The 24,493-nt window shown below is 43.4% G+C and overlaps 2 protein-coding genes across 3 annotated transcripts in view; one reads left to right on the top strand and one right to left on the bottom strand.

Moving 5' to 3' along the window:
• The window catches only part of GFM1 (G elongation factor mitochondrial 1), a 44,934-nt gene extending 38,083 nt beyond the window's left edge, over positions 1–6,851 (top strand). Inside the window, exons 17-19 of one of the 2 annotated variants that reach the window (XM_044434388.1) lie at positions 1,217–1,270; positions 2,275–2,281; positions 3,106–6,851. In XM_044434388.1, coding sequence (XP_044290323.1) covers positions 1,217–1,270; positions 2,275–2,281; positions 3,106–3,125 — 81 coding nt within the window. In that variant the 3' untranslated portion in view covers positions 3,126–6,851. Of the gene's footprint in view, positions 1–1,216; positions 1,271–2,274; positions 3,010–3,105 lie in introns of those variants that run through there. The other variant, XM_044434386.1, reaches the window with a different exon arrangement.
• RARRES1 (retinoic acid receptor responder 1) lies at positions 6,697–24,246 on the bottom strand. Its single transcript, XM_044434389.1, has 6 exons — positions 23,898–24,246; positions 12,858–12,920; positions 11,112–11,250; positions 9,480–9,607; positions 7,982–8,044; positions 6,697–7,312 (listed from the first exon to the last, which is right to left on the bottom strand). The coding sequence occupies exons 1-6, from the start codon at positions 24,177–24,179 to the stop codon at positions 7,151–7,153; spliced, it is 837 nt and encodes a 278-aa protein (XP_044290324.1). The 5' UTR covers positions 24,180–24,246; the 3' UTR covers positions 6,697–7,150.
• Positions 24,247–24,493: the final 247 nt, after the last annotated feature.

Genomic DNA, 24,493 nt, shown 5'->3' with positions numbered 1-24,493 from the left:
TGAGAGTACTTAGAGGAGTTCCCCTTCTTTCAGTTACTATTAAGATACTGATCTCTCCTTTTTATCCTGCCTTTTCTGAGCCTGGTCATGCTGTCTAATTCCTCCATGCCAGAGATACATGACTGTGTGGAACAACCATCTGGTACAGTTGTGATCACAACAGTTAATTCAGCATCCCAGGACACTCATGTGGCTGTACACCATGGAATTTGACAGTGACAACAAACCCTGTAAAAGCCAGTTTGATTTATATTAACTGTATGTGGAAGCTTGAGGTTTCATTCCTCAAAATTTTGTTTGGGAGTTAGCACATCATAAAGGAAGATATCACTGCAAGGTGCACGTTTCAACTAAAGGATAAGACAAAGGATTAACTTGAATGGAGTTGCTAATTAGTGTAGCTAAGCTGCCCAGTATAGCTAAGAAAAATAGGCACTGCATTGTTTCAGAAACCACACATGAAGGCAGCTGTGCTGGAATATTGCAACACAACAGTATGTTTTAAAATTAATTATTGTGCTATTTTAAAGATACGCACATTGGATCCAATTCTGTGTTAATAGTGTGTGTGTTGGCAGATTTCTGGACAAATGTTGTTTCTTCCTGTCTACAGCTTCCTGTTCCACTTGTAAGACACTTTACAGATCAGTTTTTCAGGGGCCTGCAGGGTAGGGAGCAAGATAACAGAATCCTTCCCCCTCTGTTGTTGGAGCCAAGCTGAGGATAACAGCTTAGATAGCAAAAGATACTGAGTGCTTTAGTGCTTCAAAACCACTGCTTTGGTCATCTTAAATGTGCTTTAAATTCAGAGACTCCAGTTCAGCTGAACTTAGAGTAAGCTTCATACTCGCATGTCTTGGCTTAATTTTTAGACAATATTTAGGCTTTAGCTGACTATTCCAAAGGTTTCCAATTTCTGCATCATTAAGCATTGATAGTCTATTAATGGGACATAATTGGTTTATGTTATTTTTGATACAAAACTAGAGAAATCTACAGAATTCTGGAATGCAACTTATATTGTGTAAATGGGTAAAACATTTCAAACTATGCACATTTTGAACAGTTTTAAAGTTAATGCTTTTAAAACAACCAGAGCGAGACAACAAGTACATTAATATTGATGTGAAGTGTATGTGTGCAGGCAAGCTCAGTGCAGATTTTCCAAAAAGCAAAATCATTTTCTTTTCACTAAATTAAGATTATCTGTTATCAGGTGCCACTGAACAATATGTTTGGATATGCTACAGAACTGAGGTCAAGCACAGAGGTAAGTGAGCAAAAATATTGGAGCAGATTAAAACCATTATGAATCCCTCTTAAGAAATGCAGATCACAACAAAATTAATTACCAGAATTATAGCATAATTTCTATTGTAATAGCCAAGATTTTTAATGGAAACCGCACTATATTCTCAGGTAGTGATTGGATGAGTTTTCTTAATGTAATGAAGCAGCAAACTTGGCACAAAAGGGTCTGTTTACTATTGTTAGAGAGCAGCAGATCAGGCAGAAAAGTCTAAAGAAGAAAGTGTAAATGAAACAGGTATCTGGAAAGGAACCAACTAGGAAAATAGGCTAAGGAAAGCAAAGGGAGTTTAGAAAAGGAGTCTATGAATAATTGAGAACAGAGATGGTCGGATATCAAGCTCGGAGGATCTTCCTTGTTTTTTTATCAGAACCCCAAGATTCGCCACTTGGAATCAAGTGCAAAACACATGCACTCAGCTTTTAAAAATCTGAAAGGGGATTTGTTTTGTACATCAGCATATAGTTGCTATTCCTTCCATAGAAAAATCCTGCTGATAATGTTTAAACAATTGGGAATTGAAACTCCTTACAGATCTACTGCAAATCACCTATGTATCTACCAATAGTTTCAGATTTACCTTCCCTTTGCCTTAGTCTAGAGAAGTGAGGAGAAGAGGAAGAAGTGAAAGGAACCAAAGAAAGGGAAAAAGTGGGAGAGAGAAAGGAAATGTACATATGGTTAACAGTCACAGAAAAATGATGATTTGTGTCTGCCTTAACCAGATTTTCAGGAGCCTGAAAAGGGAATGAATGCTAATTTGTTACTGAACATCATTTGTCCTTTTGGAAATGTAATGTGAAATGCCTGCCAAGAAACACTGGTCATTTTCTTTACCTTTCTATTAATTATGTGTTTCGTAGCAAATTCTGTAAAAGCTCTGCCATTTTTAAATTTTAAATGTGTAATGTAATAGTCAAGTATTAGTGTATATTGTCTGTAATACAAAGATTGTTTCTCCCCAGGGAAAAGGTGAATACACGATGGAATACAGTAGATATCATCACTGTTCACCCAGTGTACAAGAGGAATTACATAACCAATACTTGGAAGCAACAGGACAAGTTTCTGGGAAAAAGGGCAAGGCTAAGAGCTGATTCACCTCCATATGAGCCGATCGTAAAGATCTGTTGACAAGCTTCTGCTGCTGCAACACTCAGCTGATTTATAAACGTGAGAAAATTCAGAATAGGTTGCTGAATTTCATCTTGAATCAATACTTTGACTTTATTAAGTCATTAAGGGCGCAATTCTGTGGCTTCTTGGTGTTATCTGGGGTGGGAGCTGTAGGATTATTAGAAACCAGAAGGCCTCAAACTCACAGCGAATGCAGGCAGAACCACACTGGACTCCCTCACCAAATAATGCAGTTGGGCCTCAAGGGAAGAGGAAAGGGGATGTACTGGGAAAAGAGAAGGGGAGGCAGCTAGAGCCAACAGTGTATGCCATGTCCTGTTAGTGCCCCGGCCTCCTTCCCTGTCAGTCCCTGCTGCTTCGTGTAGACCAGATGAAACGCACTGTGCGAGATGCTGCCGTAGTAGTCATCACTGCACCTTGTTCCATAAGCCTCTGAGTTTGGGGCCTTACATGCACCTGCAGCAGAGGGCATAGGAGCGCGCCTCAAGAGACAGTCGGTGAAATATTCACTTGGAAATTCCATTAATCATTGTATTAATTTAATAAAGTATCTTTAATTTTAAGTGCTTAGTATTGGAATTATACTAATTATTAATGTTGTTTCCTTCATCCTGCACCTTCTGAAATTCCCTCTCATTTTTTCTTTCCCATTCCTGGAGACCTTTCCCAGTTGTGTTAAAAGAATTAGATAATAAGTGAATTGGAAGATTGCTGCCTGAGGCTGTGGAAGAGCTGTGCCAAGTGTTCAGAACATGGACGGATAGTCTGACCAGGTATTAAGGAGCCTCCTAACACTCAGACCTTTTTGTAGTCTCTGAGACACCTGGGCAGAACGCCCGTTTGTGGGGTCTGGTAGAAGCAATTCTCACAGCACCCAAGGTCAGAGTCAGGTTTTCCTTGAGCTGGAAAAAATTAATATACATATAATCAGGTATAAAACAATATGTATGTATATATTTACATATATCATTGAGTAGCAAAATTTCAGTGCTTTTTCAGATGAGATCCTCTTTTCAAGTTCCATTAACTAATAGAAATAAACTAACAAATCAAAATATTACGCATAATGACAGGCTATATTCAGGTTACAGTCAAAGTTTGTCTTCTTTTTCATATGACGCCTGGTAGAAAATGTATGAGTTTATCAAAAGTAATTGCTCCAGAGAGATTCTGTTCGACAAAGAAAATAATGATGATGACTGTCATTTTTTTAAAAAATGAGAGATGATTTGAATGCTTTCTTCACTGTTTGAAATGAAGAGAGTTAAAGATGGAAAGCTGTAAAACAGTAAAGACAATAATTAAGTCAATACGAAACAATAATTAAAATGTGAATTAAGAGGCTCTCAGAAAAACCTAAAAAGAACAATCCTCCCAAACTAAAATTATGTGCTATCAAGTTACCTCTGGCTTATGAACGAAGGTCCTCCAAAAAGTTGTCCTATCCATGACATCCCTGCGTAGTAGTTCTAAATTCAAGGCGGTGACTTCCGTTACTGCCAAACAAATTCCTGAGAGTCTGGCTTGGCTGCAGATGGTCAGGATGACAGACAGGATGTGTGCCTAACCTGTGGGACCTGGCTGATGTTCTTCCTACTAACTGACCAGGGAAAAGCTGCACAAAATGGCTGGGCTCCCAACAAATATGATGTAAAAGAAACTGAGTTATAACCCAGTCACAGCCACAACAAAAGAGGGTGCAGAATAACAGTCTGTGCTTGGTAGATTAATGTCCTCCTCAATATAGATCAATGCAAGATGCCTTTCCCTTGGTGCAACTAATCTCTTCCTCAAGCTGAAGACTAGGTGCATTTAACTCCTAATGCCTCTGAGCAAAAATAAAAATAAAAATCCTTTCAAGTTGTTGTGGTAGGCAAGGTTGAGAACATTAGCTGGCCAAGCAAAAGGCAGTTGAGGCAAAAAGCTGGTGGAACACGATAGACGACCAACAGTGTTTTCTGTTTCTGTCCAAACTTGCAAGGGTCAGTGGAGGCAAGCAGGTTCTGGACTTCTCTGGTATAAATGGAAATACATGACCCCGTGTGACACAGAGCACTGAAGCTGGGTTAACTCGGGTCAGGAAATGGTGATTTCTGTAGTAAGGTTCTGGTGCGGATCACTGATCCAACAGCTGTGAGTGGAACCACTTGGCAAGCCATCAGCTTGCTTGATGGGGCCAATTCGGCTTACCAGCAGATTGAGGGCTCAGCGCTCTAAATGCTGTTTTTCAAAACCAGCAGGTACCCCCACAACCTATTATTCATCCACATTCCCCAGTGCTGTTTTTATGTAACTGCAGTCTTCTGCAGTTGTCAAAGGGCAAGAAATTATTTGGCAATTGTTTTTTGGCAATTACTTGGGAAAATTGGGAGTGACAAAAAACAAAGCTTTGCTGTGTATTTTTGGGCACCTTGGAAAGAACTACTACTAACTGTCCAAAGGGAGAGTGTGAAAGGCTGCAACATTCTTTCCCTGTATTTCTATAGTCCCGGGGTATAAACTTGGTAGCAGGAAGGTCTCCCATTCTTTCTTGATGAATGCATCTGCTTCCTTGTGTTTCCTCACCTACTTTTGCATGTGTGCAGAATATGGGAGCATGAATTTAGAAATATTGGGACTTCTTAGAAGACTGTATTTTGTAGGTAGACACACTGTTTTCTGCCTTGGAAATAAGTCCTAGAGTTTCAATAAAGAAAAGCCATTCCATATAGAGTCCCAGAGAGTGGCTTAATATAGTATGACAGAAATTCTGGAAATGCTAGATTTCATTCTTTTTTTAAAAGATTCAAGTGATGTTAACCTTTAAAAAACCTTAAAATAAGTTAAAAGTTGACAGCTCAAAATTGTACAAACAATACTGTGGCTACTGAGAGAGAGTTGTCTGTGAGGCTGCTGGTGCCTCTGCAGGGAGCACGCCTGAGTCCAAAGTAGGGGATGGTCTTCGATTCATACAACAAAAGAAAAGCACGCATTTGGACCTCCATTACTCATGACTTTCTCCGTGTACCAGAAGTGGGTGTGTTTTCATTTAAATCACAACATGCTGGGAGAAATTGTTTCAAAACTCTTGTTCTGAGCAGTTTGCTGTGATTGAGGTAAGGGTTTCAGTGCTCTCGCAGTCCTGGAGAGGGGCTTTTTTTATCAGTCCACACCCTGCCCACCAGAAAAAAGCAAAAAGCAAAACCTAAGCCAAACTTGAAAATACGTGCATTCTGAGTACAGGAACAGAGGCAAAAAGAATCTGTATAGTTACATGCCTCACCCAGATAGCATTCAACAGTTGTGCAAGGTGGGGGCTGTTCCAAAGAAGGCAGGCCTGGGGGTCTGCTGTTGGGGAGGGAGGAATACAGTCCATTGGTCAAGTGGTGGATGCGCCCAACTGGTTGCTAGAAAGCCCATAAACAGGTTTGCCACTTTAGCCCACGTGCATGTCTTTTTTCAGTCTTTATTTGATTAGTCCCGCTTTTATAATGACCTCAAAGAGGCTTTATCCCTGTCCTGCTCTCTGTCTTACCCCCACAACAATCATGGGAGGTCCCAGCAAGGGCAGCACAACACACCAGCTCACTTCTCTATGAGCGGATTGCTGTGTGACTTGCTATAACCTCCCATATCAACGGGCAGGCTGGGGAGCTTCCGTGGAAGAAAATCCACATTAAACAGGCTGCCTAAGTGAAATATGATGCTTGATAGCATAAAAAACGATGGCATTTATATAAATTTGTAGCAATCAACGGAGCAAGAGGATTTTGGTACAAGTAAGGCTAGAGCAGATAGGGCACCCTATATACCATTAGCTACTGTGGGTATGGCTGCTCAGAATTGGGCAGCAGGTGCAGAAGCTTGATATGGAGTCTAACAGAAGGGCTGTAACCTTTTGGCCTTCAGTGTGGTTCCAGCCTGCACCTTCTATTTGCATCAGAGCAAGGCTTCCATTTGTACCAAGAAAGTTTTTCTTCTGATGCTAATAGCAGGCACATGGGCTCTGACCTATACTAGGCCCACATAGTAAGACAGTCAAACTGTTTTGGGGGATCCTGCTATTTATTTTTAAAGGTCAATCATAGTATATTATTATCTAACCTTATCTGGATCAGCTGCTTTAGTTCTGCATTATCTGCTTGTATAATTTATGCTGTTTTATCAGTTTTCCTTTCTAGTCCCACTCTGTCATCTTTGTACAACATGGAAAATGAATTTTGAAGTGGCTTAACTGATACAAACTGATACAAAATAGCACACACAAGATGTACCACTATTCATTTTATTGGAGATAAGTTAAGAGCTTCAAATACTGCTTTTCAAAACTTAAAATATTTTATCAAATATTTCACTAAAATGGTGGTTTGTAAAACTTCAAGACTTTTCTTCAGATATATATTAAAATTTGTCTCATACAAAGTTATCCCTAGTTCCAGCATTTGATGACAAATCAGTAGTTCTTCTTACATATATTAAAGGATCTGCAAACAGTGGTTTAGGAAGATACAAAAACAAAAAACAAACACTTTTTTGTCCATGAAGTTACCTAGAAAAGAATATATTCATGGTGGATCAGAATGACTAGTGCAAAATTTGCAAATATACTGCAATGATTTATATAGAAGTATAATAACAATACTGATTTTGGAATATTAAAACAATAGGTGCTCCACACCATTATAAAAATGTTTACACCTGTATAAACACAAGCATTCCTCCTGCTTAAAAATTACTTTCTGTTTCCATGAAAAACCCACTAGCAGATCCCAGTTCTGTGCCAGAACCATCAGCAGATTCAGATGATCCCTCTTCCACAGAGCAGTCATACTTCACTTTCAGAGGCTTCTCCAGGTGCCAGATAACACGCATATGGCAAGAAAGAGGCTGCAGAAATATGTAAAAAAAATTAGTATTTCTGTAGAGGTTTGGAGTATTAAAGTCCTCTTGGGGGGAATCCTACTGAATAGACCTATAGACCCCTTCAAGTATGCATGGAATTATGTTACAAATGTTCTAGTTCACATGTTAAAAAAAATATGATTTCAATAACCACTGCCTGGGTATGGCTTGTCATGTCATCCACCATGGTTTGTTGGAGAAGGAAACAAACTTCCAGTAATCTTGCTACAAATCATGGGTTTATTAGAAGATTGTTTTTCCCCTCTAACAATCTGGTAGCTTATTTTGATTGCGTGAACCAAGTCAGTCCCTCAATTATTTTTGTAATGTTGTATATTGGTAGTAATTCTAGATTGTGGATGAGTTGTTGGAATGAGAAACAGTAGCTTGACTACAGCCACTTTTTGTACAATTGTATAGATGTATACTCAGAAGGAAGTCCTATTGAGATCACTAGGAAGAAAGTGTGTATGAGTTTTCAAACTTAGTGACTTCATGGCAGGGACTTCCTAACTTTGGCTTAGTGTCTCAACACCTTTGCTCTGCAAGCTTTCCAAATGTGGCTAAAGAAATAAGATTACTGCTCTGTAATTTCACTCATGTAGATTCGACATCTCTTAGGAGAAAATTGCTAAAGTGCTGTGGTTTTCTTACCTCAGAAGCATCACTATCAAGCAGAACAGTGTAGTCAAACTCAAGTGCATCATCAGCTCTTCTCTAGACAAAGAAATAGAACAAAGATTGTCAGTCAAAATTAAAATGTCATTAAAAAAAATCTTGTTGGCATTCAGGCATTGTAATTTATGAAGTCATCAAACACTGTGCCAAATGTCTGGTAGGGAGGTGTGTATTTGAGATTCTATGTCCTTGTATGTTCTTCATGGTATTTCTGTAAATCCATGTCCTTTTATTACAAGTATTGTCAATGTAGTTCAGATATTTTTCTCTTCACCACCTTCATACACCATGAACAGAGCTGGTTTGCTTTTGCACAAAATAGCTTCCATTTGGAGCATGTTAGCTCCATATATTGCAGCGAGGCTATGCCAGTTCTTCAATAACCAATGCATATGTGCTGTCTCCATCTGGTAGCAGAGAAAGCAGCTCACTTCAGCACATGAACCTATAAAGTCCTGCTGATTTAGGTTGCAATCTTAAATATACTTACAAGTGAGTGAGCATCATTGAATTTAATGAGTTTTACTTTACACCTAGTTAGGACTACATTGCACCTGCCTTGAATAGAATTACAGGCTACAGCCACACAGGAAGACAGTCTTAACCACTACTGGTCCTATATATAGTGGCTAAAAACATCTAGCAAGCCAGGAGTCATATAAAATGCTGTGTGTAGACACAACATTGAGAGCCAGCATGGAAGGCTCATTAGGATGCTGGACTAGAGACCTAGGAGTTTCAGGATCTAACCTCCATTTGGCCAAAGCTCTTGGGTGACTTTGGGATAGTTACACTTAATCTAATCTACCACACAAAGTAGTGAGATAAACTGGCGTGGAAGAAGACTATGTCAACCCCATTGAGCTCCTTGTAAGAGGAAGAAGGGGGGATATAAATGTAATTCAGTAATAACAGACTTCTGCTCATACTACAAAATCTTTCTTCCCCACTGGAGTGCCCCCCCACAGCACCCCTGGAGCAGAATTGTGTTGGGACTGTCAGGAAATCCAATATGCCGTTCCATCAAAGGATCATGCTAGTTTGCCTGAAAAACCCTGCCGGGTTGAGAATTTAACTGCCAACATCTGCCAGTCTGAGAAGTTTGAGGACCAAGCAAGATATGCATGAACCTTCTCAGTATGAAGGCTGTTCATCTTAGATCTATATGGGCTGCTTGTGGCCTGGGACCAGGCAGCCATCTGTGCACATCCCAGAATGCTCTGCATCTGTTATGTAGATAGGTTAAACAACTGAGTACAGGCACCATGTGGCTTTGGCAGGCTACAGGAGTGCTTTTATGGCCTGCAAAACTGTGGAAAACCATTCACCGAGATTTCCCATAATGGTGTAGCAGGAGGTGGTGTACTTAAGGACGTTAAGATACCCAACAGGAAAGCCAAGCTTCTGGGGGTACACAAAACCCCCTCCGGCAGGGCTGCTGCCTTTGCATGCAAACTACATCAGCTTCACCTACCCACTGCTTCATGCTCTTGATTTGTGCCATGTTGTAACCAAAGTCTTCAGTTGACCTCTCCCATGCAATGTAACTGCTGCCAATGCTGGCCAAAGCCCACAGATGCTCGAGGGGGGGCTCATTACTATCTGCAAGGGACAGAAGATAGGAATGGTTTAGCAAATGTATCAGTGAGATGTTTATGGTAAGCAGATACTGGCTCCAGGTATCTTGTGCGTGTGCAAGCAGGAAGGCAGTACCCTCAACCAGATTTTTTAAACTTTAGCAAAGAGATCTCTAACATTTTTCAAAGAATCATCTCCATTAATAGGCAGCATAGAAATCAAACAATTTTAAGGTGGCAGAGGTGGTCCACTTTTTAATGCGTGTTAGTTGGGTAGTAGATACCATGAAGGTTGACCACATACACCAACAACAGCGAGTGTGCTAGTTAAAAAAAAAAGAACTTATTTATTTATGTATGTATGTATAACATTTCTGTGCCGTACCCATCACTGAAGCCTCGAGGCGGCTCACAAGGAAAATAAATAAAGCATAGAACAATATTAAAAATTTGGCATTCTCGGCGATAATATAAAACCATTAAATAAAACACAGATTAACAATTAAAATATCGTTTAAATAAAAAGGTCTTGGCCTGGCACCGAAAAACAAATAACGACAGCGCCAGGCGGACCTCTCTGGGGAGCGCACTCCATAGGTGGGGTGCCACCATAGAGAAGGGCCTCCTCCGGGTACTCACCCTCCTAATATCCCTCACAGAGGGCTCCCGGAGAAGGGGCTCCCCTGCCGATCTCAAGGGGCAGAAGGGCATATATGGATGCAAGCGCTCCTTTAGATAACCAGGTCCCAAGCTGTTGAGGGCTTTATAGGTGATAACCAACACCTTGAATTGGGCCCGGACTTCAGTGGGGAGCCAGTGAAGCTGTCATAGAACAGGGGTTATATGAGAACAACGCCCAGTCCCTGTCAGCAGCCTGGCAGCTCTATTCTGCACCAATTGAAGTATCCGGACATCTTCAAGGGCAGCCCCACGTAGAGCGCGTTACAGAAATCTAATCGGGAAGTTACCAATGCATGTGACACTTCTCTCTGGATTAATGATCCAATGTTCAACTTGCCAGTATGTGTGTCTGTCATGTAAGTGATGAACCCACATGGACACCACATGTTAAAAAATCTGTGCTGACTGATCATAAAATCCTAAATTCTTTCCTTGCCAAGAATTCTGAAGCAGCACAGCAATGGATTTCTTCTGCTTCATTTTTAGCTCTCCTTACCAATAGACTGAACTTCTGTCCACTGGGAAGGCAAAAGGATATTGAGTGGCTGCCCTACTTCTCCCACAAAGAGAAGAAAATGGCTAGCATTCCCTAAAACGCTCTACAAGTGACTGTACATGGAAAAGCAGCTATTGCAACTCTACTTCGTGCAGGTGCACTAAATCTGCCACCCTGGAGTAGCTGTCCCAAGCCTGGTTCCCAACAATTATGGGTGTTGTTGGCCAGACAACTGGAGGGCACCAGTTTGGGTGAAGTTGCCTCGAGCACCTTCCAGGAATGGGTATGAGCTAACCAAAGCTGCTAATCTGAAAGGGATATACAGCAGTGTATTTATTGACTCCAGACATACCTCTGATGCTAAGGTACAAGCCGAAGTCATCATGCAGGCGCTGTTCTTTCTCTTTGTTGAGTAAGCACTGCATTTCAACAAATGGCTTAGGCTTTTTCTTCAGGTAGAACACTGTTGCAAGGCACGTCCCTAGATTTTTCTTAAAAAACAAACACAATGGGTGGAACTTTTTACTCCCAAATGTTTTATGAATCCCACCACCAGCCCACTCCCTCCCATCCCTATGCCAGTGTTGCAGAATACCTCACCACCACATGGGCAGATGCTTAAAAAAATTCAAAGAAATCTAATCACAACACCTCAGAGAATTGAGGAATTAGTGAATGTCTTGTCCAGGTCTGCAGCTCTGGGGTAATCAATCAAAATAGATCAGCACTCCTCAATAGTTTTGGCTCCAAGCATTGCATCTGCAGCTGCTCCCCATATTTGGAATGCTCTCCCCAAGGAGATTTGCCTGGCACCTTCCTTATTCTTTTTTCAGCACCAGGCAAAGACCTTCCTTTTTTAAAAAAATATTTTAATAGTTGATGCCACTGAAACTTTGCTTTGTATTTTATCTGTATTTTTAATTGTTGCAATTAGCTTTTTGATTGTGGTTTTTATCTTATGATTGTGAGCTGCCCAGAGGTGCTGTGGCATAATAGGCAGCCTACAAATGTTATAAATAAAAATATGTGTGCACAGACACTCATGCTGACACACTCCTGGGAGAGGAGAAGCAGCTCAGCTTGCTAGCACTGTTAACCCTAAGCCCTTCCTCTATCTATCTATCTATCTATCTATCTATCTATCTATCTATCTATCTATCTGAGCTAAGAACTTGGAGGTAAGCAAAGGATTTCTTTTGCTGGCACTAAGAAAGAAATTTCAGTAGGCTAGCAAGAAAGATCCCTAAAAGTGACACCATGCTATGATGATGATGATGATTGGTGGTAGTGGCACATATAGAAATGTCTAGTGGAGAGCCAGAAATGGCTTGATGGGCCACGCTCTGATCAACCTTGATTTAGAAAAGCTAAATGAGCCCAGTTATCTGATTCTGTATAAATCAGTTTCATTTGCATGAGTCCTTAAGAGCTTCACGACACAGAGATGTTGCTTCTCCCAAGTCCAGTTAAGAGAGAAAACCTGCAATAGCCACTGAGGAAAACATGGGAACCTAACAGCATCAATTCTCTTCCTCGGAGCTGGAAGGAACAGGGAGACACGTCAGGCCAACTTTGTACGAAAGGAGACGTGAATGTTATGAAAGGGAAGAGGAGTGAGGTCAGCGCCCACGGGCCATGTGCTGTACCAGCCGGAAGATGTTCCTGGGCTGTGACTATGAAGAAGAAAGGCCTTTGCACACACTGCTCAGCATCTCGTGGTAGTGAGCAAATGTCTCTCCAGTGGGACCCATCATGACTGTCCACCAAAGGCACCCAACCAGCCCGAGCGTGCGGTGCCTGCCGTCGCACGGGCAAGATTCATCCCATCTCCTACCTGACTGTCTAGAAGACAGCAGGTGGACATGCTTTCTCTGCCTTTGGCTGCTGCTCACAGGTTATGTTGCACAAGTGTTCCTGAAGCATCACTGGGGGAGCTGCTGTGTAACAAGAAGCCCGTGATATCCAGGAAAGTTAGTCAAGCAGTGATACAAGAAAGATGGCCGGCCATGGAAAAGAGAGGGCAATGGTATGAAGGGGGAACTGGTGGGCTGTATTTTTAAAAGCATGCAAGAAGCTCCATTTTGAGGTGCAGACCTACCCCACTTTGAATATCTTTTGTAGAAAACTGCAGGAAGTATTTGCGCCCAACTCCTGGGATAGTCTGCAAGGGAATGAAGAAGCAGTTAAACTTCAGAGCATTTTTAAAGCATAGGCAACACTTTACAATGTCAGATCAAACTGCAATAATACTTTGCATTGATGGACAGAAGGATGTATCTAAGCTGCTTCCACAGCAAAAATGTGAGACCTTTTTTGTTAGCCACTAGTACAGATTTCAGGGCTCTACAAGGTATGAAAGAATTTTATCCCTATGAATGGAGGCGATTTATGCGGTTAATGAACACAGCATTCAAAAAGAACTTCAAGATGAAGAATTAACCATTAAATACTGTATACAGCTTGTGTGTATTGATTCCAATTTGAATATTGTTTTTGAATGTGCATGCTTATATTTTTAATTAAAAAATAAAAGTAATAATTAGCATTTGCATAATACAGGTTATAAGGGCTGCCTGTACACCAGGGGTAAATAAATTCTGACCTTTCAGATATTTTGGCTTATAACTCATCCTGAAATATTGGCCACACTGGCTGGGGCTAATGGGAATTGTAGAGCAGTACAGCTGCAGGGTTACAAGCTATCGAGTGTGATTATGCATCAACTCGCTCTAAGTAAAGGTTATAAAAGAGGCCAATATTATCCCCATATTATGTAGGGGGTCACTGAGGCTGCCTTCTCCAGCTTGATGGTCTCCAAATGTGGGGCTGCAACCCCCACCCTTCCCAGAAGCTGGTAAGGATGAAAGCTGCCGTCCAAGACAGGAGGACGACACCAGGTTGGAGAAAGCTGGGCTCGATATTCCCCGTTGCTAATTAGTGACTGTGTGTAGGAGGTTGGATTTGTACCCATGATTTCCAGGTCACAGATGGACTTAGGTAAGACTGTGATAAAACAAACTTCCAATAGTGAAATCGCAAGTGGAAGCACACATTATGTATTTATTTCTGCATGCTCACAACCGGAAGAGGGAAAGGTTTGTTCCTAGGATTATACATCATGGTTCCTGTTGCAATGAATTAGATTCCCTGTGGTTTACAAAGCGTTGAACAGTCCTTCTGAATCAGACCAGGGAGGTCATGCCTCCATTTTAATAACAAGCCTAAACTGGGGAGAAAGTATGTGACCAAGTTAAAGCAGCAAACATGGATTTATATATTGAAATTTTGTAGCTGAAATATTGATTATCCAGTGAATACCTCCAAAGTGCACATGAAAATATGAAACTTACTTATAATCTAACATAAAATAAGCTATATATTGCATTTGTAATTTTCTAAAAATATGAATATTTAAATTGTCAAACAGAAAACATGGGTGTTTTCATTCCATGTAATGAAGAAACCAGTTCCGCCCGGTATCCACTTTTTTCTTCTGGAAATTTCTGGACACTGAACAGAACAATCTGCCAAAAGAGCTGGAATGATCAGAGGTTGGAACCACTGACATGTACAAAAAGGCTCTTCAAAAATAGCAGCAGTGAGGGAGAAGTGGCATCCTCCTCCCTCCCTTCCAGTTCCAGGAGTGCCTTTTGACCCATTTCCTTCCCAATTCAAACAGCTCCAGGACCAGCATACATGTCCCTCTGTTAGGGGCAAGATTAAAGATTGGAGGAGCTTTGGATCGATGCATCTCCCGATCCAACCCTTCCATTCCCTGCTCCTGCTCCTTTTAATCTTTCACAGAACTGACAAGGTAAGCAATACAAGAAGTAGGAAGTTGCTTGATGGTTTCAGTGAAGGCTGAAGATCTGCTTGGGTTGAGAGTTAGCTTGTTTTTTTGAGAAGGTAAGTCTATGGCAATAGGCCCTTGATTTATTGGTTGTAAATGTTTGCTTGCATAAAAGGTAGTCTTCTAATTAGCACTCATTTCAAGTTTGGAGGGAAACCCTATGTTTGTCTATTCAGAAGTAAATCCCATTGCATTCAAGGTGTGAGGAGTTTAGGATTGCTATTGTAAGAGGTTTTTTTTTGGTCTCTATGTGCTCAAGGGAAACTTTTTCCAAAGGCCTTCATGACCACTGGTGCTGCAATCTTCTAACTGCAGAGGGCATGATTACGCCAAAATTAAGCAGAAGAAATTGAGAGATAGCTGAGTTATTTTCCTGGATGCTATATCCCTTGCCACCTTCGCTTATGCATTTATTATATATTCCATTTTATGTACTTGGGAAGTTTTAAGCTGCACAGCTAAAATGTGGGAAAGAAAAGTATTGCCAGACTCTGCCAGCTATGCAATGAATTAATCATAAATGAAAGTAAAAGCAGCCTCTCTTAAAAAACAAACAAACCCTCTCTAACCTTGCTCAATTCTGCTACCTTGTAATAAAACCAATCCACCTCTTCAAGGATATCATCAGCCAAGCAGGTGTATTAAATCTTCTGGCATTAAGTAGAACAGGTTGAGATGAAACTTGTTGTGTGTATAGAATATTTAGGACCTTTCTAAGGTCTGTTTTCAATTCATATCCAGTTCTTATGCTAGAAATATAAAGAAGCTTCCAAACAGCACCAGACTGGAATTTTGTACTTTCAACAGGTGATCCGGGGGCACAAGTAAGCAGTAGATTGCCAGATTTTTCAGCTGGTATCTCATTTAATAGCAACTCATCAGGTTTCCAGGTAACATAATTATTTCTATACTGTGAAAAATTCCAGCAACTGATTGCTGCTGTTAGCTCCTGTTCAAGTGAGAAGAGCAAGCCAGACCAAGTGTTTTCTGATCAGTTTTGATGCAGTTTGCATTATTTATTTATTTATTTATTAAAACATTTTTATGCCGCCCCATTCGCCGAAGCCTCGGGGCGGCTTACAACATAGATAAAACAAGTTAAAATCCATATAAAATAATCTTAATTAAAACTCACATTATAAAATAAGCCGCCCTGGCCAGATAAAATTCAATTATATTTAGCATTTAAAATGTTGCTTAAATAAAAAGGTCTTAGCCTGGCGCCGAAAAACAAATAACGACGGCGCCAGGCGGACCTCTCTGGGGAGCGCATTCCATAACTTAGGCGCCACCGCTGAGAAAGCCCTTCTCCGAGTAGCCACCCTCCTAATTTCTCTCACGGAGGGCTCCCGGAGAAGGGCCTCTCCCGCCGATCTCAGGGGGCGACTGGGCAAATATGGATGTAAGCGCTCCTTCAGGTAACCAGGACCCAAGCCGTTTAGGGCTTTATAGGTCATTACCAACACCTTGAATTGGGCCCGGACTTCAATGGGGAGCCAGTGAAGCTGACGGAGAACTGGCGTCATGTGAACATAACGTCCAGTCCCCGTCAGCAGCCTGGCAGCTCTATTCTGAACCAATTGAAGTATCCGGACCGTCTTCAAGGGTAGCCCCACGTAGAGCGCGTTACAGAAGTCAAGACGGGAAGTCACCAGCGCATGAGTCACTGTTGCAAGGCAGTCGTACTCCAGGTAGGGGCGCAGCTGATGAATCAGCCGAAGCTGGATGAAAGCGCTCCTCGCCGCTGTTGTCACCTGAGCTTCAAGTGAAAGCTCCGGGTCGAGGAGCACTCCCAAGCTGCGGACCTTGTCCCTAGGAGGGAGTGCAACCCCATTCAGGACAAGGTTCAGGTCACCTTCTCCGAAGCCCGAACCGCCAACCAACAGGACCTCCGTCTTGTCTGGATTGAGCTTCAGTTTATTGGCCCTCATCCAGCCCATTACCTCGGCCAGGCACCGGTTCAGTACAGCCACTGCCTCACCTACATTACATACAGGTTGCAATTCTTGCTAATTTTAAATGTGTGGACATGTGGAAACAGCCCTGCCTACAGCACAGCTTTGGTTCCTCAGATCTTGCCCAAAACAGCAGGTCCATTTTCAAGCACCTCTTCTGTTTAGCCCAAAAGGATGCAATTTGATGGATAAGGGTGGAAGACATTCCAAAGCAGCAGGCACAAGCCTGACAATGGAATGATTGTTTTCGAACCTCACTAGGAAAGAAATGCATTAACGACTCATGTTACCTCCACCAGATTAATCCTTCAATACAGTGGGGGGGAAAGAAAAACCTTAATGAGATTTCTAACTTAAGGCATGATTTTAATTATAACATCTGGCTACCAAGTGCTGTTAAAGTTTCAGGAAGTATCATTTGTTTAAGAAGTTTTTTAATGGCATTTTCATCCAGAAATGACAGTGATACAAACAGAAGTGGGCTACTCAGCCAGCATGCTTCGGGCAGGTATAGTAGCTGCAAGAAGCCATGGTGGTTTATTTCATTCACTGAGAATGCAAAGCAAGTCAATGACAAATTGTGGGTAGCTGAAAAACAAAGCAAAAACCTTCTCATTTCTCCTAGCGAAGAGGTATGAGCCTCATTCACATAATACTAAATTCTAAGTGGTTTAGCATTGCGTCTGGATGTAGCCATTGTCAGTTATATTCTTACAAGAGTTTTAAAAACAGCATAGCAATTGCATACTTTGCCCATTCCCAAAAGCATCAAAGGAAAGGTAGCTATCTGCTAATGCAGGGTTTCATTTCAAGGCCTGCAAAAATCATTAGATGAGGCCCAGACCCAGAAAAAGAGTGCCTAACACCACAAACCTAAGCAAGCTCATAAATATGGCTTATTTCCTATGTTTCTCCTACATTAATGGGCTTAAGCTTTGTTAAACAAAGCTGGTTTGCCAGGGTGCCCACTTGTCCTGGAATGTCATACAGAGCCATGCAATGGCTAGCCAACCTTCAAACAGCCCATGGCTTGTTTTAGGGTTATTTGAGAATGGTGTAAACTTCAAACAAGCCCTGCCACCTGGATTTGCACACGAACCCAGAGCAAGCCAGGGGCTCACATGTGCCATGCATCAGTACTTGGCACAGTGCAACCCCCAGTGGGCTGTCATGTCATGAAAACCAGCTCTCCCAGTTGGACAGCAGTCCATGGTGGAACAATAAGTGCTGGACATGAGATGAAAGAGGGCAGTCCGAACACAGCCAACTTCCATCCTAGGGAGACTCCTATACTATGGCCGGGCACCAAAGACAGGCTTATCGAGTCTAATTGCTCATATCATTCCACCTGAACACTTAAGGAACAGAAGTGCAAAGGAGAAGTGGCAGCTATACAAAAACAATGATTTTTTTTCCCCAGTGCAGCAATGATGGGATCACTAGAGGGAGCAGTGGGGACTGATTCTCATAATTCAACATATATGACTGTGCTCCTTGAAGAAAGAGCGAACTACAAAGTTGGCTAGGCAGATCATCGGTCAAACATTGTGCCCAATGATGTCTTCCCCAGAAGAAAAGGGTGCCAATGGCTACGAATAAAGGCAGTGATATATTACCTCCAGCATTGGGGCACTCACTCTGAATGTTGAGTGGCCAGGGAACATGAGCGGGATGATGGACTCGCGTCCTGCTCGTGGGCTTCCCACGGGCACCAGGCAGGCTACTGTAGAAACTAGACAGGTCAGCCTTTCTCAACCTCGCAGGGGCTGGAGGTACATGCGGGGGCTGGAGCCTGGCAATCATGCAGTGCAGCCGGAAGCCCTGGAGGACTCCAGAACGCGGTGCTGCAGCAGCCACACAGCCCCTTGTGCTGGCTGTCTCATGCTTTCGTCCTGCCTCCAGTTGTGCCTTTGACCATGCCCCAGGTCCCGCCTGTTCCTGCCTCTGTCCTTGCCTTCTGTCTGACTCTGCCTTGCTAGGTACCTAAAGCATCCAAAAATATTTAATGTCATGAGCTTGGTACCCATGACTGGTATTTTTAACAAGTCTACTGTATAGCACATTATTCTTGGCTGCTGTACTGCTTTTAAATTTTGCATTGAAGAAAACTTGATTGTGTGTTCCTGCTTTAGGAACTGTTGTAAACCAACCAGAGGACTTTGTCTATCAGGCAGTATAAAAATAAATAACCAAGTAAACAGCCAGAACATCCTGTGTGTGACTACCGGCTTAACTCTGAGCTGGACTAGGCCATCATAATAAAGACCCTGAATAATAAAGTTCCTGGGTTGTTGCTTGAAAGCAGAAGCTCATGCTTGGCCATGTCAATTCCTAAATAAAACAACCTGGGAATTGCTGTAACATGTGAACCAGGTCAGAGTCTAGTGCCAATTTAAAGAGCAACAGAGTTATTACGGTATAAACATTCTGATGAAAAAAGGTATTTATTTATTTATTTATTTATTAAAACATTTTTTATGCCGCCCCATTCGCCGAAGCCTTATTATGGCGGTATGCCATAATAAATTTAAACAAGATGATTAGTTGTTCCAAGAAAGACCATCTTTTTTGTTTTAGTCTTCCAAAGAAAGACCTTGAATATGACCCAGGCCTCAGCAACAAAATGCCACTAACGTATAAGCTAAGAATGGCCAAACCCCCGCAAGAAGGGTAATAAGCAGATGACTGGGCAGCCTGGTTTGGCAGAGGCTACCTCTGCCATGCACTCCCATGCCAAAAAGATATAAAAGGCACGGGAGCCCCTGTTGCTGGCAACTGCTGTACCAAAGCAGCATCAGGGAGCATCAGAGAGGCAGTCTGGCTTGCATAGGCCCTTTGATCACATGAAAAGGTGCTGTGTTTATGTTTTTTTACTCCAAAGATGTGAGCCTTTCCCTCAAAAGAACAGCTTCAGATCAATCTGTATCCAAAAAACATACTTTTGATGAAGTCCAAAGGCTGGAAATGTTAACACCCTCCTTCAATCCTGGCCAGCAGTTGGTTTGTTTTGTAAAACATTACAAAGATCGCTTACTCTGGTCTCCCCCCCCCCCCACCTTCAAACACCTCCATAGTAAAAGAGAGAAATAAATAGAAGTTGCCCAGGGCTCTTTGCTGCCTCTTCAAGAATTTTATTTTCAGAAGGACTGAATGCTAGACAAGAGTGAATACTCAAGTGGAGATTAGCGCCTGCAGCAGGTTCCAAGACACCAACAGCTTCAGTATTAACCCACTTGGACTAGATTTGTAAGGCAGTCTTTGAAGTTTCCACAACTGAAGCTGGAGAGGTATAGTGAGGGATTTGTTGCAAGCCACCCGTTTTATCTCTGCACCAGTACTAGGCTGTTCCAAAGAGCCAAACAAGTTTACATCCGCATGCTTGGAGAGCACAGCAAATCTCCAGATTTGCAGTTGTGTTGACTGTAGCATTGATTATAACTTACTTAGCAGATTTAGATAATAACTTCAAGGTTTCTGAAAATGTACACATAGTTTCATTAGGTACTCCTGTTCTCTCTGTAATTCTATCCTGGCACAACTCAGTTTTTGAGTGTTCGTAGACAACAAGGGACACAGCACTTTAAGAATATCTGATCCTATGCAAAAGTCAGTCCTGTGAAGCTCAGTGGAACTTATTCCCAGACTGAAAGTGTATAGCATTTCAGCCCAAATGACTAGTGCATTACAGAAAGTAGTAGCAGGGTGGCTGTTTTCACTTTGACCAAGCATTATGCATACAATTTGATACACATAAATGAATGTGGCTGTAAAATTAGAGTATCTTGGCAAATGCATAAGTCTCCTTCTCCAGGTAATCTAAAGAAACCAATGGCAGAAGACCAAAATAATTCCTCCTTTATACAACATAAGCGTACTGCTCCGGGACATGCTGACTGCTTCTAATTTAAGTGGTTTTATAGGGAGATTTGACCTGACAATCTTAAATCCCTTGCTTTTTGGTGACGGAAATCATGGGGGTGGGTGGGAAAATTTTGAACCACAAGGCAGACAGATGCTACTTGTTCCTGATTATATTTTATTAGATGATGTCCGGTTATCAGAGTCCTACCATTTATAATTGTGTTGGACTTTCCTACATGCGGGATGGAGATAGGATTTAAACTTCAGGCCCAGGTTGCAAATGTCTGGAGTTCCCCGGGCAGCCAACAGTCCCTTTCCCTGACCTATACCTTTTCCGTTGACACACAACTCTTTAGTGATTTCTCAGCTTTTGTGCAGTTCCCTCTCCACCAAGTTGTGAAAAAGCTGGTATATCTCTTCAGGCTTAATTACCATCAATTAAACCTTTAAGCAACAACATGCTGGGACTGTTTGTCTTTTTGACAGCCCATTTGCCACCGGCCCCAGGTCAGTCTTTGGACTGCTCCCTCATCCCCCAGAAAGAAGCCTCAAGTGCTTCTCCAAAATTGAATGTGGCCCTCTCACTGCCCCTGAACTAGAGACACCAGACTAGCCACTGAGCCCTAACTTTAAAAGGTATATGGTGAGAATAACTGAAGGAACCGGTCGTTTACTGAAATTTCCATTGCGTGTTTTTCATCTGCAAAGCCTATGAGAATGCATGTTAAGGACCATCCCTTCAGGTTGAAAAACAGCTGCGGTAGTGGCACTGGGGACAATCTGGAGTTAGGTGGCTTTCCATGCGAGCGTAAGAAGCTGTCTCATACTCAATGTATCCAGCCCAGCAGTGCTCACCAAGGGTCTCAGGAGTTCTTTCCTTGCGCTACCAGGAGATTTTTGTTGTTATGCACTGCCAAGTTGTCTCTGACCTATAGTAACCCCATGAATGAAAATGTCCTGTCCCATGACTGCTCTCTGTTCAGCTCTTCCAAGTTCAAGGCTGTGGCCTCCTTTAGGGAGTCAATCCATCTCAGAGTTGGTCTTTCCTTTTGTCTTCTGCCTTCAACTTTCACTAACATTCTTGTTGTGAGCCGCCCCGAGGATTTGTTGCGATGGGGGCGGCATAAAAATGTTTTAAATAAATAAATAACATGATTGTCTTCTCCAGGGACTCCTTTTCATGATGTGTCCAAAGTATGATAGCAACAGTCTTGTCATTTTTGCTTCCAGGGAAAGTCCTGGATTGATTTATCTAGGACTTACTTGTCTTTCAGAAGGTCCAGGGGATTCACAAAGCTCTCCTCCAGTACCATGTTTTGAGTGCATCCATTTCTTCCTATTGGTTTTCTTCACTGTCCAGCCTTAGATTGAAGGGGTTGACCTGGAAACTGTTTGCGTGCAAAGCAGGTGCTCTCCCATATGCCCAGCACTGGCAGACCTCACTCTTCCTGCTGCTAAAGACCATTATTTTATTTATTTATTTGGAGTTTTTATATGCCGTCCCATCACTTAACTCCTCGGGACGGCTTACATAAATAAGCATAAATAGACAACATAGTGCCCAATACAAATACAAAAAATATAAATAGCATAAATTAAAACCCCCAATTTATTCTGGCTGAAAATTAAAATCTATAGATAATATTAAATGTGGTTAAATAAAACATGAAGAGCCACATCTAGGAAGAGAGAGATGCCTCCAGGAAGTGGTCCCACCCAAGAAGGCAGTTCCATCTGGCTGCTGGCAAGGATTGCTGGGGTGAAGGCAGGTTCTTCCTTTGAGACAAGGCGTGCTCTGGCGTGGCCCTTCAGGGAGCAGGCCAGGTCATCCTCATTTCAGTCTGCATTCTGCTTCTTGTGAGAGCACTGGCTGCATTTCCAGGGATGTGGGATTTCACCCACTTGTTGGTGAGACAGGGCTAGGGGAGCACAGAGCCAGCAATGCAAGGGGCATCTCTTGCTTGAGGCACTGGATCCTCTTCTTCTCTTCTTCTGCCAGATCGGATTGTGGGTTGAACTTTTGGGCAGTGGGGCTGCCTTAATGTAGTTTTAGCTCTATGTGAGTTACCGTCTATTTGCCTCTTGGCTATATTTTGTATTGTCCTGGTCATAACTTGTGAATGTTGAGTATTGCTGTTTTTGGATCCTGTTATTAATTGCTACTTCAGGATTGGCCATTTCTGCTTTCCGCTGCTAGCCACTTTGTGTCAGTGCAACCTTCATGCACCTTCTATCACACTGCAAAAAAATCTCCAGGCCTGTCATGCTCCACCAGCACTGGAAAAAGCAGCATCCAGAACTGTAAAATGCAGCTTAATGGAAAAAAGGAGGTCACCGTACTGCTCAGCAAAAGAGCTCAGTTATTAGAAGCAAGCAGATAAGGCATTTCCTCCCCATGACCCAGTATTCACCACAGCAGAATAGCTTAGCTCTGGCTCTTCTGTTAAGATCTGTAAGTAAAATTGCTGCCACTTTAAGCCAAAGAAAGAAATTCACATCTGACGGTCTTTTGTTAAGTGACCAACAGGATACAACACTCTGCAGTTTTGCCTTAGCTGATTAGGGCTCCCTCTACCCCTCCCGGCGGCCCCATTGCATGACGTTATGAATGGTTCACAACTGTCACCTGGAAGATCTGTCTATAGGAACAATGCTGGGGTTTCCAGTCTAGAAACGCCATTCAAGAGTCCACAGCAGAAGGCGAGAGAGAATGGTAAATTCAGGAATCGAAACTGGTGGGTTTTGCGCTTTCCAGTGCCAAAAGCCTCTTCCGCTGCGAGAGAGGAGCACGGATGCGAGTGCGCTTCTCTTGTTGCAGCCTTGGGGTCTGGTGCGATCCAGAGATGCATTGCGCTTTTTGGCCATCTCCTGCGGGCAGGCTAAGCTGCCTTAGAGCGTTCTCCCCCCAGGCGAGCTTGATGGAGCGCCTCGGACGGTTTTGGTTGGGTAAAACATGCGCTCACCTTTGATGCGCTCTTTGAAAAGTGCCCCAAAGTAGACGCAGTCACAAGGATTACTTGTGAATAGGGCGCATGGGGCATAGACAGGTCCAGAAGAGTTACCAAGTTTTATTTTTCCCCTAGCAAGATTTCTGTGTCGTTGAATCGAGATAGGAATTTCGCAGGCCAACCGTTCCCGAAAAAGAGATAAAGAAAGCTGAAAACACTTTATTTGCAACTTGCCCACCATCTTAAGGGACAGAAGCCCAGCGGGGGGGAATAATACCGGCACTACCCGAGAAAAACCAAGCATCATTCAGCTCGAGGTGCCTGAAACTGGTCAACGATTCCGAGGAACGCGTTCCCTGCCTTCTAAGGCTTCACCAGTGCCACAGCTCCCCAGATCCAATTCCCGAGGGCAGCAACATTGTTGCTGTGCCTCTAGCCATGTCCAGAGTGCATTTCCCTCCAGCTACGCCCAAGGCTGAGACTGTCGGAGGCCCGTCCTTCTTCCCCTCCTGTCCCTTCCTTACCTTAACCGAAGCCTTCTTGACATAGCCCGGCGCCCGCTGGGAGCTTGGCGACCCTTGCAAGTAGTTGAAGTACTGGACGGCCGTCCGGGCGGCCCGCGTCACTCGCGAGTCGGAGGCGACGGGCGCCCTTCCGGACGCCTGCGGCAGCAGCTGGTCCAGCCGGATCAGCTTGCTCGCGGGCCAGCTGCCGTGCCCGGCGTCCCGGGCCGAAAGGGGCGAGGAGCAGAGCAGCAGCAGCAGCAGCAGCAGCGGCGGGAGGAGAGGCGCCGGCAGTCGCGGCATCGTGCGGGCGAGCGGTGCCTGGACGGAGCGGAGCGGAGCGGGGCTCTGCGCCGCGGCCGGGCCGGCACAAGTAGTGCCTTCGGGGCGCCGGTCCCTCCCCTCGCCGCGCCCGCCCAGCCGGAGGCGTCCTCCTCGGCGGCGCCCACGCGCTTCCTGCCGCCGTTCCCGCGCTGCCCGCCGCGGCGTGCCCGGCAGGCGGCTGGGCGACGGCCGCGGCGGCCCACGCTCGCCCGCAGGGTCTCCGCCTCGCCGGGGGAAAGCCGCGGCTCCCCCAAGCGGGACCTGCCCGCCTGCGCGCCCGCTCTGTGGCCCCT

The sequence above is a fragment of the Varanus komodoensis genome, unplaced genomic scaffold, assembly GCF_004798865.1.
Source record: "Varanus komodoensis strain SLA01 unplaced genomic scaffold, ASM479886v1 scaffold28, whole genome shotgun sequence".
Lineage (NCBI taxonomy): Eukaryota > Metazoa > Chordata > Lepidosauria > Squamata > Varanidae > Varanus > Varanus komodoensis.
Note: the sequence above shows the minus strand (reverse complement) of the source record. Positions and strands in the feature narration are given on the sequence as shown.